The sequence below is a fragment of the Bos mutus genome, chromosome 18, assembly GCF_027580195.1.
Source record: "Bos mutus isolate GX-2022 chromosome 18, NWIPB_WYAK_1.1, whole genome shotgun sequence".
NCBI classification, from domain to species: Eukaryota; Metazoa; Chordata; class Mammalia; order Artiodactyla; family Bovidae; genus Bos; species Bos mutus.
Window position 1 is genome coordinate 2,139,380 of NC_091634.1, and position 12,223 is coordinate 2,151,602.

The 12,223-nt window shown below is 39.6% G+C and overlaps 1 protein-coding gene across 11 annotated transcripts in view; it reads right to left on the reverse strand.

Annotated features, from left to right (window-relative positions):
- Window positions 1-1,154: 1,154 nt before the first annotated feature.
- Window positions 1,155-12,223, reverse strand: part of LOC102279629 (zinc finger protein 665) — a 54,851-nt gene continuing 43,782 nt past the window's right edge. For 9 of the 11 annotated variants that reach the window (XM_070387031.1, XM_070387028.1, XM_070387029.1 and 6 more), the window contains 2 exons: window positions 10,809-10,935; window positions 1,155-6,580 (listed from right to left, as the gene is read on the reverse strand). In XM_070387031.1, coding sequence (XP_070243132.1) covers window positions 4,905-6,580; window positions 10,809-10,935 — 1,803 coding nt within the window. In that variant the 3' untranslated portion in view covers window positions 1,155-4,904. The remainder of the gene's footprint in view (window positions 6,581-10,808; window positions 10,936-12,223) is intronic. The other 2 variants (XM_070387035.1, XM_070387037.1) reach the window with 1 other exon arrangement.

Consider the following 12,223-nt stretch of genomic DNA (forward strand, 5'->3'; position numbering starts at 1 on the left):
CAGTTTAGTTGTCGTGTGGCATGTGGGATCTCAGTTTCATGATCAGGGCTGGAACCTATGTCCCCTGCATTGGAAGGGAAATTAAATTCCTAACCACTGGACCACAAGGGAAGTCCTACATTTCTGAGTTTTACAGATACGTAACTGCCACCAGAGGGAAAAGGCCAACTGCATGATGACCCGACTGCACCCATGCCATAAAGTGCTTCATCTTGAGCCAGTACCGAGTCTGTGCCTAGGGCAGTTCCCAGAACTGGCCTTAAGAGAAGTGGATTAACACTACTGTTCATAATAGTCTGTATCTTTGGGGGAAGCAAAATAATCGTATCTTGTTCTGCCTGTGAACGTAAAGAGGCATGCACACCTGGTGGTAAAGAGATGCTACACAATAGCTGGGACATGAAAGCAACCCAGATGTCCATCAACAGATGAATGGATAAAGAAAATGTGGTACATGAATACAGTGGAATTGGAGCTGGAGTCAGTTGAAGTGAGGTGGATGAACCTCTCCTCCATTCCTGTCTCTGCGACCTAATAGCAGTGGCCGTCTGCACGGGTCAGTCTGTGAGACCTGGTCTCCTCCTTTGGGTGGCCTGAGGAGACTGAGGGTCAGTTGGGTTGGATGCTGGCTACCTAAGGGATGACAGCTGGGAAGGATGAGGGAACATGGCCCTGAAGGAACTGCCAACTGAGATGTGCCTCCACTTGGTCAGGACTGGGACCTTGAAGAGTGAAAGTTGTGCATTGGGACTTTGTCCTCTCTGTTCAGGACAGAGAATAACATTCATCTGGTAGAGAGGTACAGGAACATCGTTACCTGACCATGACCGGACCTCAAGAACAAAGGCTCTGACACTGAGAAGTCTCCAACAACTAACCATGCCCATCCCTCACCTTTTGCTTTAAAGGGACCTGCTGAAAGCTTTCAGTAACTCTGGGGTTCTTAGGGCATGAGCCACCCATCTCCTTGTACGAATTTGTAATAAACCTTTCTCTGGTCCAAACTCTTTATGTTTAGTATTGATGAGTTTCACTGTACGTTGGGCACACGACTTGTGATTTTTGTAACAAGACCATTGTGAAAGGCCTGTATTGAATGAATAAGATCAAAAGATTTCAAACTTCAAGTTTAAAGTCAAAGTAGTCTTTTCAAGAAAATTTAATTATTTAAATACACACTGGAGATAATGAAACATTTCCACACAAGTCCTTGTTCCCAGGATAATTGTGTCATGAGTTTTAACATATTTTGACTTTGAATTATTCTGCAGTATATAGTATCTCAGACGAATCTCAAAAAAACTGAAGACTTAGTTATTCCCAGTATAGTTTCCTCTGAAATGTGGTCCATTGGGAAAACTGGTTAAGAAATTTACCACATACTTTTTAAAATATTCTCCCCAATATGAATTATTTGGTGCGTCCTGAGGACACACTGTTTCTTAAAGGTATTTTCACATTAAGTATATCTGTGTATTTTCTGTCCTGCATTAATTCTCTCATTATGCCAAAGGCACGGACATTTGAAGCTTTACAACATTCATTACAGTTGTAAGGGTGCTCTCAAATATAAATCCTCTGATGCTCCAGTTTTCATCTTTGGGTAAAACCACTAGTGTTGCACCCTTTTTTTGCCATAGAGTCCAGTTATTTTTAAACATGGCTGTTCATTAGAAATACATCTGGAGAATGGCATTGAAACATGTATAATATCATGTATGAAACGAGTCACCAGTCCAGGTTCGATGCACGATACTGGATGCTTGGGGCTGGTGCACTGGGACGACCCAGAGGGAGGGTATGGGGAGGGAGGAGGGAGGAGAGTTCAGGATGGGGAACACAGGTATACTTGTGGCAGATTCATTTCGATATTTGGCAAAACTAATACAACATTGTAAAGTTTAAAAATAAAATAAAAATTTAAAAAAAAGTGCTTTAGAAAAAAAAATACATCTGGAGCTTTGGAGAAAAAAAGCAATACCTGGGCATTTGTATTTTTCAAAAAAATTCCAAGATAATTCTGTTATGCATCTGGATTTAAAAAAGTGATTACAGGTTTTTCCATTAAATGGCAATTTTGGTGATATAGAATTCTATTATTTTCTGTTGACCAATCATGATACAATGGTATTAAGTGAATAACAGTTACATAATCACAATAGTAAAAGATGTTTATCAGTTTTCACAATCAATAGCATCCAAGATTCAAAAATAATTATAATCGCAAGCCATAATAGGAACATGATTAACCTAACAATATAAAATAATTACCTACAATTTGGGGGATTAAGGAGAGTGATGTGGTAAGCCGAAGTGCATACATGCACATGTTTTTATTGGTCCAGCCAGTCTGTCTTTTGGTTGGTGCATTTAATCAATTTACATTTAAGGTAATTATTGATATGTATGGTACTATTACCATTTTCTTAATTGTTTTGGGTTTATTTTGTGTAGGTCTTTTCTTTCTCCTGTGTTTCCTTCCTAGAGAAGTTCCTTTAACATTTATTGTAAAAGTGGTTTGATGATGCTGAATTCTCTTAACCTTTGCTTGTCTGGAAAGCTTTTGCTTTCTCCATCATATCTGAATGAGTCTTGTTGGTTAGAGTATTCTTGGTTTGTAGGTTCTTCCTTTTCATCACTTTAAATATATAGTGCCATTCCCTTCTGGCTTATATAATTTCTGTTGAGAAATCAAGTTTTTAACCTTATGGGAGCTCCCATTTATGTTGTCATTTTCCCCTTGTTGCTTTTAATATTTTGTCTTAATTTTTGCAGTTTGATTACTATGTGTCTCAGTGTTTTCCTCCTTAGATTTATCTTGCCTGGGACTCTGAACTTCCTGGTAAGCTGACTATATTCTTTGCCATGTTAGGGAAGTTTTCAGTTATTATCTCTTCAAATATTTTCTCTGGTCCTTTCTCTCTCTCTCTTCTTCTGGGAACCCATATCATGCAAATGTTAATGCATTTAATGTTGTCCCAGAGGTCTTAGGCTTTTTTTTTTTTTTCAATTCCTTTCCCCCCTATATTCTGTTCTGCAGAAGTGATTTCCACCATTCTGTCTTCCAGGTCATTTATCCATTCTTCTGCCTCAGTTATTCTGCTATTGATTCTTTCTACTGTATTGTTCATCTCTGTTGGTTTATTCTTTAGTTCTTCTAGGTCTTTGGCAAACAGTTTTTTGCATCTTCTCCAGTCTATTTCTGAGATCCTGGATCATCTTCATGATTATTCTGAATCATGAATAATCTGGAAGGTTGCCTAACTCCACTTCATTTAGTTGTTTTTTGGGGGTTTTATCTTGTCCCTTCATCTGTGATATAATTCTTCTTTTTCACCCTAATTAACTTAGAGTAATGTGGCTTTTGTTCTAGCTGCTGTGGAATTGTGGTTCTTCTTGTTTCTTCTATATGCCCTCTGGTAGATGAGGCTAAAGGCTTGTGTAAGATTCTTGATGGGAGCGACTGGGTGGGAAAAACTGGGTCCCACTCTGGTGGGCAGGGCCTCACCAAGTAAAACTTTAATCCAATTATCTGCTGATGGGTGGGTGGGGTTGTGCTCCCTCCCTGTTGGTTGTTTGGCCTGAGGCAACCCAGCTCTGGGGTTTATGGTCAGGTTAATGGTGGCCTCCAAGAGGACTAACACCAAGGGGGACCTTCCCAGGCTGCTACTGTCAGTGCCCCTGCCCCCATGGCAAGCCATTTCTGACCCATGCCTCCAGAGAAGACCCTCCAACACTAGAAGGTAGGTCTGGTTCAGTCTCCTGTGGGGGTCACTGCTCCTTTCCCTTGGGTCTTGGTGCATGCCAAGATTTTGTTTGTGCCCTCCAAGAGTGGAATCTGTTTCCCCCAGTCCTGTGGAAGTTCTATAATCAAATCTCGCTGGCCTTCAAAGTCAGATTCCTGGGTATTCCCAGTTCCTTTGTTAGAGCCCCAGGCTGGGAAGCCTGAGGTGGGGCTCAGAACTTTCCCTACAGTGGGAGAACTTCTTTGGTATTATTGTTCTCCAGTTTGTACGTCACCCACCCAGCCAGTATGGGATTTAATTTTATAGTGTTTGCGCCCCTCCTACCATCTTATTGTGGCTTCTTGGTCTTTGGACCAATGTCCTCCTGCTGATGGCTGTTCAACAGCTAGTTGCGATTTTGGTGCTCTTTCAGGAGAAGATGAACACTTGTCTTTCTACTCCACCATTGTGAACTGTAACTAGCATGCACATTATTTTTTTGTGGCTTCTCTCAAGGATGTATATTCTAAAGTTTAGTGATTTCTCTCCAATATAGACTCTATTGTTGCATAATATTTGAATTCAAGGGAAAGTCTTTACCATGTTTATTGTATTTTGAAGGTGTCAACCCTATATCGTCCCCCAATGTTTACTATATGGGTAAAATCCTTATCACACACTACACTTGTATGCTTTCACTCCAGAATACAGATCCCTTTATTTAGTGAAAAGTGAGCAATAATTTGAAACTTTGCCACATTCATTACATTTGTTTTGTATGGACTACTTGGTGAACCTGGAGTTTAAGGCAATAGCTAAAAGCCTTGCAAAACTCAGTACATCTGCAAGCCTGTATGGATTATGGATTATTGATGATTAGGGAGGTGTAAACCCTGAGCAAAAGTTTTCCCACACTCATGGAATTGGTAAAGTTTCTCTCCAGAGTGAATTCTTTGGTGAATCCTGAGGTAGGACTATTGTCTAAAGGCTGTGCCATACTCAATACATTGGTATGATTTCTATCCAGTATGAATCCTCTCATGAAGCTTAAAGTGTGAACACCTGCTAAAAAGCCTTGCCACATTCATTGTTTGTAAAGTCTCTTTCCAGTATGGGTCACCTGGTATTTACTGAGGCTTCAAAGGCTAAAGGATTTGCTACACTACACTTACTACGTTTCTATGATTTATCTCCAGCATGAATTCTTTGGTGAATAGTGATGTCAGACCATTGCTGAAAGGCCTTGCCACATTCAGTACACTTGTATGGTTTCTCTCCAGTATGAATCCTCTCATGATACCTAAGATGCGAAAGCTTGATAAAAGCCTTGCCACATTCAGTACACTTGTATGGCCTCTCTCCAGTATGAATCCTCTCATGATGCCTAAGATATGAAGGCTTAATAAAAGCTTTGCCACATTCATTACATTTGTAAGACTTCTCTCCAGTATGAATTACCTGATGGTAAGTTAGGCTTGAACGATCACTAAAGGCTTTCCCACACTCATTACATTTGTAAGGTTTTTCCCCGGTATGAATTCTCCAATGACCTGCAAGATGTGAATTGCAACTGAAGAACTTGTCACAGACCTCACATTTATATGGTTTCTCTCCAGTATGGATGATTTGATGTCTAGTGAGGTGTGAACTCCGAGTAAAGGATTTGCCACACTTGCTACATTTGAAAGGTTTCTCTCCAGCATGAATTCTTAGGTGAATTCTGATATCAGACCATTGCCTGAAGCCCTTGCCACATTCAGTACACTTGTATGGCTTCTCTCCAGTATGAATTCTCTCATGAAGCCTAAGGTGTGAACGTTTGATGAACGTCTTGCCACATTCATTACATGGGTAAGACTTCCCTCTAGTATGGACTACCTGATGGTTGATTAGGCTTGAACGCAAAATAAAGGCTTTGTCACATGCATCACATTTGTAGGGCTGCCCTCGAGTATGAATTCTTTGATGTTTTAGAAGCTTGGAATTACGGGAAAAAGCCTTGTTGCATTTACTACAATGGTAATCCTTCTCTCCAGTATGGATTACTTGATGGCTCCTGAGGCTTGAACACACCCTAAAGGCTTTGCCACACACATTACATTTGTATGGTTTCTCTCCAGTATGAATTCTCTGATGAGTTTCAAGGTTTGATTTTCTATTAAAATCCTTGCCACACTCATTACATTTGTAAGGTTTCTCTCCAGTATGAATTCTCTGATGAGTTGCAAGGTTCGAACTCTGACTGAAGTCCTTGCCACATGTATCACATTTGTATGGCCTCTCTCCTGTATGGACTACCTGATGTTTAGTGAGGTGTGAGACATGAGTAAAGGTTTTGTCACAGTCATTACACCTGTAAGGTTTTTCCCTATGCGCTTTACGGTCTTTTGTCAGTATTGAAGAATGGATAAAATTATTCCCATACATGTTAGAAGTGTTGGTTTGAACACTCGGAGGAATTCTTTGGAGAGCTGAAATTGAGGAACTATTGTTGATAACACTCTCAACTTGATTACATTCAAAAATTTTCCTTTCCATTCGAAATATCTGCAATTCATCCTGAAAGCTTAATGCAAGTTTATTTTCAATTGCATTGTTTCCTGCATTGCTTCTACCACGTTGATCTTTTCTATCAGTGAGCTTTTCATTATGGATTACAAGCACTCCTTTGTAATTTCTTTCATCATCTTTCCACTGACACTCAAACTCAAGCGTATTGCCTCGTATTTCCCTTAAGTAAAAATCTTGGACTCCATGGCTTTCATGTCTTCCCAAAATCACTGTTTGGAATGTATCTGTTGAGTTAGTGTTCTCCTTTGATTGTAATTTCTTGATAATATGTATGGGAGAGATATCTACAAAATACAAAAAAATCATAGGTATGTTATTAATTATAATTCATAAATATTTTATGTTGAAAACATATTATACCAAAAATAACACTTACACTGAATGTAGTTATGAAACTTCCCAACCATGATCTTCAAATTTTGAGAAACAGTAAAGAAATAGGATTCTTTAATAAATAAAGTATGTTCACATGAAATTCAAACTGATTTTAGCATAGCCTCATTTCAGACACTGTAGGACAAAAACACTCAGGTTGTGTAAACTTATGTTAGCTCTTAAAAAGTGGCTAATCTCATGACCATGAACCCAAAGCATATACATACTGACTGTAACTGATGAGAAACATATTAGACATATTTTCCACATACTTATTATACATAATCTACATACAGTATCTACATCATTACTGTATATAAATTAATACTTAAAATAAGTAATATAATGGTAAATAATCCAAAACAAGCTTATCTAACAAGTAACCTAAATAAATGGCAGTTTAGAATTGCAAAACAAATACAGCACTGAGAAAATAAAGAATTTACTAGGGATATTTAAAAAATGAAGTATTTTCCTGAATTACCTGTTATAAAAGCATCAATATCCATGAAAAACAGGCATTTTATAACATTAACAAGTAAATGTCAGTTATATTGCATAATATGTTCTGAAAGACCATCAACTGTAAATCACAATAAAAATTAATAAACACATTATTCTAGTAACCCTTTCTATTCTAGTAAAGCAACCCTTTACTATTGTAGTAAAACAACCAGTAATAAGTAAACATGTTGTACAACATTATATTCTATGGAATTCTAAACATTCTTCCTTAAGAATAAAGAAGAGAATTTCACCCTGGAAAGGGCACACAATATGAAAACTGTAAAAGGTATTGACATAACTGACTTCTAAAATATTAGGTCAGGAAAATATATAACATTATGAGAAAGATGGAAGGCAAAAGGAGAAGGGGGTGGCAGAGGATGAGATGGTTAGATAGCATCACCGACTCAGTGGACATGAATTTGAGCAAACTGGAAGATATGAAAGACAGAGGAAGCTGGCATGCTACAGTTCATGGGGGTCGCAAAGGGTTGGACATGACTTTGTGAATGAACAACAAAAGAACAGAACCTGAAGAAAGAAGACAAAAGTCACATGATTTCATGATTGCCATTATATAATAACCAAGCAGAGCAATTTCTTATCTATGCAGTGCCCTTTAATTCTCCAGCTTATTGTCCCCAGATATGTAGTATGAAGTGTGTGCCTAAAATGTATATTAACTAAGGTCACAGACTACATTGTTGAGGACAAACTGCAAAATAAAAGCATATAAACTATAATGCACACAAAGGGATATAGCATAACAAAACATGACAAAGTAGATATATATCATTAAACAACAGTAACTTAGAGCTTTTCTATAAAATATGCAATATTATTATATATAAGCTATCTAACAGTACATATTTGTTTTAAAAGCCTGAGGTAAACTACCATTATTTTTCAAATGAGGGCACAAGACTTAGAAGGCTATGTACATAACCCAGAATTACAAAGAAAGTGAAAGAAGCAAGAGCTTGATGCTGGGAGTCCCTGGTGGTCTAGTGTTTAGGATTTGGCACTGTCACTTATGGCCTGGGTTTGATCCCTGGTCAGGAAAGTGAGTTCCCACAAGGTCTGAGATGTGGCAAAAATAAAAAAATTTTTAAATGAAAAATAAGTAAAAAGACTCTTTTCAATATACATGTACCCCTATGTTCACAGCAGCACTATTTATTATTATAAATAGCCAGACATACAAACAATCTAAATGACCATCAACACATGAATGGATAAAGATGTTGTGTGTCTACACATATAAATACACACACACACACACACACACATACACACACAAACACTGGAATATTACTCATCCATAAAAAAGAATGAAATAGTACCATTTGCAGCACCATGGATGGACCTAGAGATTATCATACTAAGCAAAATAAGTCAGAAGGAGAAAGACAAATATCATATGATATCACTTGTATGTCCTATCTGAAATGCAGCACAAATGAACTTATCTATGAAACAGAAACAGACTCACAGGCATACAGAAGAGACTTCTGGTGGCCAAGTGTGCATGCATAGGGACAGGTTGGGGGTTTGCAAATAGCAGATGCAAGCTATTATATATAGGACAGATAAAGAACAAGGTCTTACTGTACAGCACAGGGAACTATATTCAATATCCTGTGATAAACACAATAAAAAAAAGAATGTATACATATGTATAACTAAATTACCTTGCTTTACATCAGAAGACAATACAACACTGTATATCAACTATACTTCAATTAAAAAAAAAGTCTCAGGGTGTGTGGGGGGGAAGTTTCTGTCACCAAATAACCCTACTCCATAAGGAGAGTCCCTAGAAGTTGTCTATCCCTTAAAAGTGTTATTATCACAGCAAAAAAATATAGGATAAAATCTCAGATCCTAGGAATGTGTATTTCAAAGGCAATCATCGGAGGCAACTTAAGACAATAGGCAATCAGGAAAAGTCTACATTCCCAGACCAGGTAGAGCAGTGGAAGAGTGATGAAAATACAAGACAGGAGGGGAGGATCCTGCAGGATCTTGAGATGTGCGCTCTCCTCACAGACACTGAGTTAAGAATCTCAAAGGCCGACATATGCTCCCCATGTAGGACCTAGGATCAAAGAGAAGATCTGTCTACTGTCTTTACAGTTCTCCTACATAACAACCCCAGAAGGAAGGGCTGAGGGATCTGAACAGGCAGATGGGGCTTGAGACAGCTCCGTGCAGGTTCTAGGGTGAGAGATAGAATCAGAGAGCACCAGTGGTTTCCTACCTCCTTGACTACGTCTTCCTAGAAGAGTGAGTAGGGATGGAACTAGGACAGGTGCTGAGCGTGGTGCTACAGAGCAGTTCAGCTCTTACTTGCAGGGACCAAGAACTGAGCAGCCAATGAAAGCACACACAGAAGTGGAGATGCAGGGGCAAGAGACCCCTCTGAAAGAGCCCATCCCACGTTCCTCAAAGTCAAGAGATAAAGCTGACAGGAGTCAAATGACAGGCTGTTGTAGATCATATAAAGACCTTGCCTTTGTCTCTGTAGGAGCTGTGGCACCACAGGAGGACGAGATACATTTTACATACTAAAGAATGGGGAGAACAACAATTTCCTCTGAGAGTTTACCAAAAAATAAACTGTTTTCCCACAGAACTCTTCCCCTTGGGGAGAGATTCCCTGAAACTATTAATGGTGCAGTTTCTTCTCCGTTCATCTGAGATCTGACCTGTGTCTACACATGGTACTTTCCACCCCTTTAGTGGTTTTTCCCTTTTTTCTTTTTCTTTTTTGCTATTTTCACTTCCCTCTCCAGGGTCCAGTGCTCTCTTTTCTTTACTCCAAAATGGACATAAGAATAGTCAGGTCAGAAAAAGAAATTATTGCTAATTGCAAGAAAGAAACATCACATGCTATATTGTTTCCAGAACCCCAGCTCTTTGTTCAGCTGAGGAGTGAGGACAATATGGGGCGGTTGTGGAAAACACTTCAATCCACAGCTTGCCTCCTTCTGAATGCACAGGGGAATCGCTTCTTAGCCTTTTGGCTAAGATCAAGTGAATACACAGGGAAGAGTGTAATATGCAGACATCTTGCTTGTAGTAAAAAGGTAAGTGGGACTTCCCTGGTGGCTCAGTGGTTAAGAATCTGCCTGCCAGTGCAGGGGACACAGGTTCAATTCTTCATTCAGGAAGATCCCACATGCCGCAGAGCAACTAAGCCCGTACACCACAACTGTGGAGACCCTGCGCCCTAGAGCCCGCCTACCACAGCAAGAGAAGTCACCACAATGAGAAGCCCGAGCACCGCAACTGGTGAGTAGCCCCTGATCACTGCAACTAAGAAAGACCCAGCACAGCCAAAAAATAATAAATAAAATTTTCAAAACAGGGAAGTGTAGGTTTTAAGTTTGCTACAGGCTTTATGCATTTTCAAGCTCTGGACCCACCCTCGAGGTATCATAACACGGGCAGATCAAAGGAGGAAAGGGCAATTTCAAAGTCCTCATGCCACATTATGAAGCTTTTGGCCTCTGATTCAATAGAGCTTCGAGCTCAGCCAAGCAAGGTAGGGGCTCCAAAAAGGCATATGAGGGAAAATGTAAAGATACCCAAGGACAGATCCCAACTTGAGAGGGAAGTGATCCTCACCCACAGAGAGCAGGTTCCTGTAGGTCTCCAGCATCACGTCCCAGTACAAAGTCCTCTGCGCAGGGGCCAGGCATTCCCACTCCTCAGGAGTGAATTTGATGGCCACATCCTCGACGGTTATCTGCTGCTGAAATGAAAACACATATCATCAATGGGGTCATAAGGAGAGCTCTTATCGTCATACAAAATGAGAAGAAATTGATTCAGTTGAAATGTGTATTCTGACAGATTCATGTAAAGGTATTTAGAGCAAAAGAAGAGATAAGAAAGCCTTCTTTAGCGATCAATGCAAAGAAATAGAGGAAAACAACAGAATGGGAAAGACTAGGGATCTCTTCAAGAAAATCAGAGATACCAAAGGAACATTTCATGCAAAGATGGGCTCGATAAAGAACAGAAATGGTATGGACCTAACAGAAGCAGAAGATATTAAGAAGAGATGGCAAGAATACACAGAAGAACTGTACAAAAAAGATCTTCAAGACCCAGATAATCACGATGGTGTGATCACTCACCTAGAGCCAGACATCCTGGAATGTGAAGTCAAGTGGACCTTAGAAAGCATCATTACGAACAAAGCTAGTGGAGGTGATGGAATTCCAGTTGAGCTATTCCAAATCCTGAAAGATGATGCTGTGAAAGTGCTGCACTCAATATGCCAGCAAATTTGGAAAACTCAGCAGTGGCCACAGGACTGGAAAAGGTCAGTTTTCATTCCGATCCCAAAGAAAGGCAATGCCAAAGAATGCTCAAACTACGCACAGTTGCACTCATCTCACACGCTAGTAAAGTAATGCTCAAAATTCTCCAAGCCAGGCTTCAGCAATATGTGAACCATGAACTTCCTGATGTTCAAGCTGGTTTTAGAAAAGGCAGAGGAACCAGAGATCAAATTGCCAACATCTGCTGGATCATGGAAAAAGCAAGAGAGTTCCAGAAAAGCATCTATTTCTGCTTTATTGACTATGCCAAAGCCTTTGACTGTGTGGATCACAATAAACTGTGGGAAATTCTGAAAGAGATGGGAACACCAGACCACCTGATCTGCCTCTTGAGAAATCTGCATGCAGGTCAGGAAGCAACAGTTAGAACTGGACATGGAACAACAGACTGGTTCCAAATAGGAAACAGAGTACATCAAGGCTGTATATTGTCACCCTGTTTATTTAACTTATATGCAGAGTACATAATGAGAAACGCTGGACTGGAAGAAACACAAGCTGGAATCAAGATTGCTGGGAGAAATATCAATAACCTCAGATATGCAGATGACACCACCCTTATGGCAGAAAGTGAAGAGGAACTAAAAAGCCTCTTGATGAAAGTGAAAGTGGAGAGTGAAAAGGTTGGCTTAAAGCTCAACATTCAGAAAACGAAGATCATGGCATCTGGTCCCATCACTTCATGGGAAATAG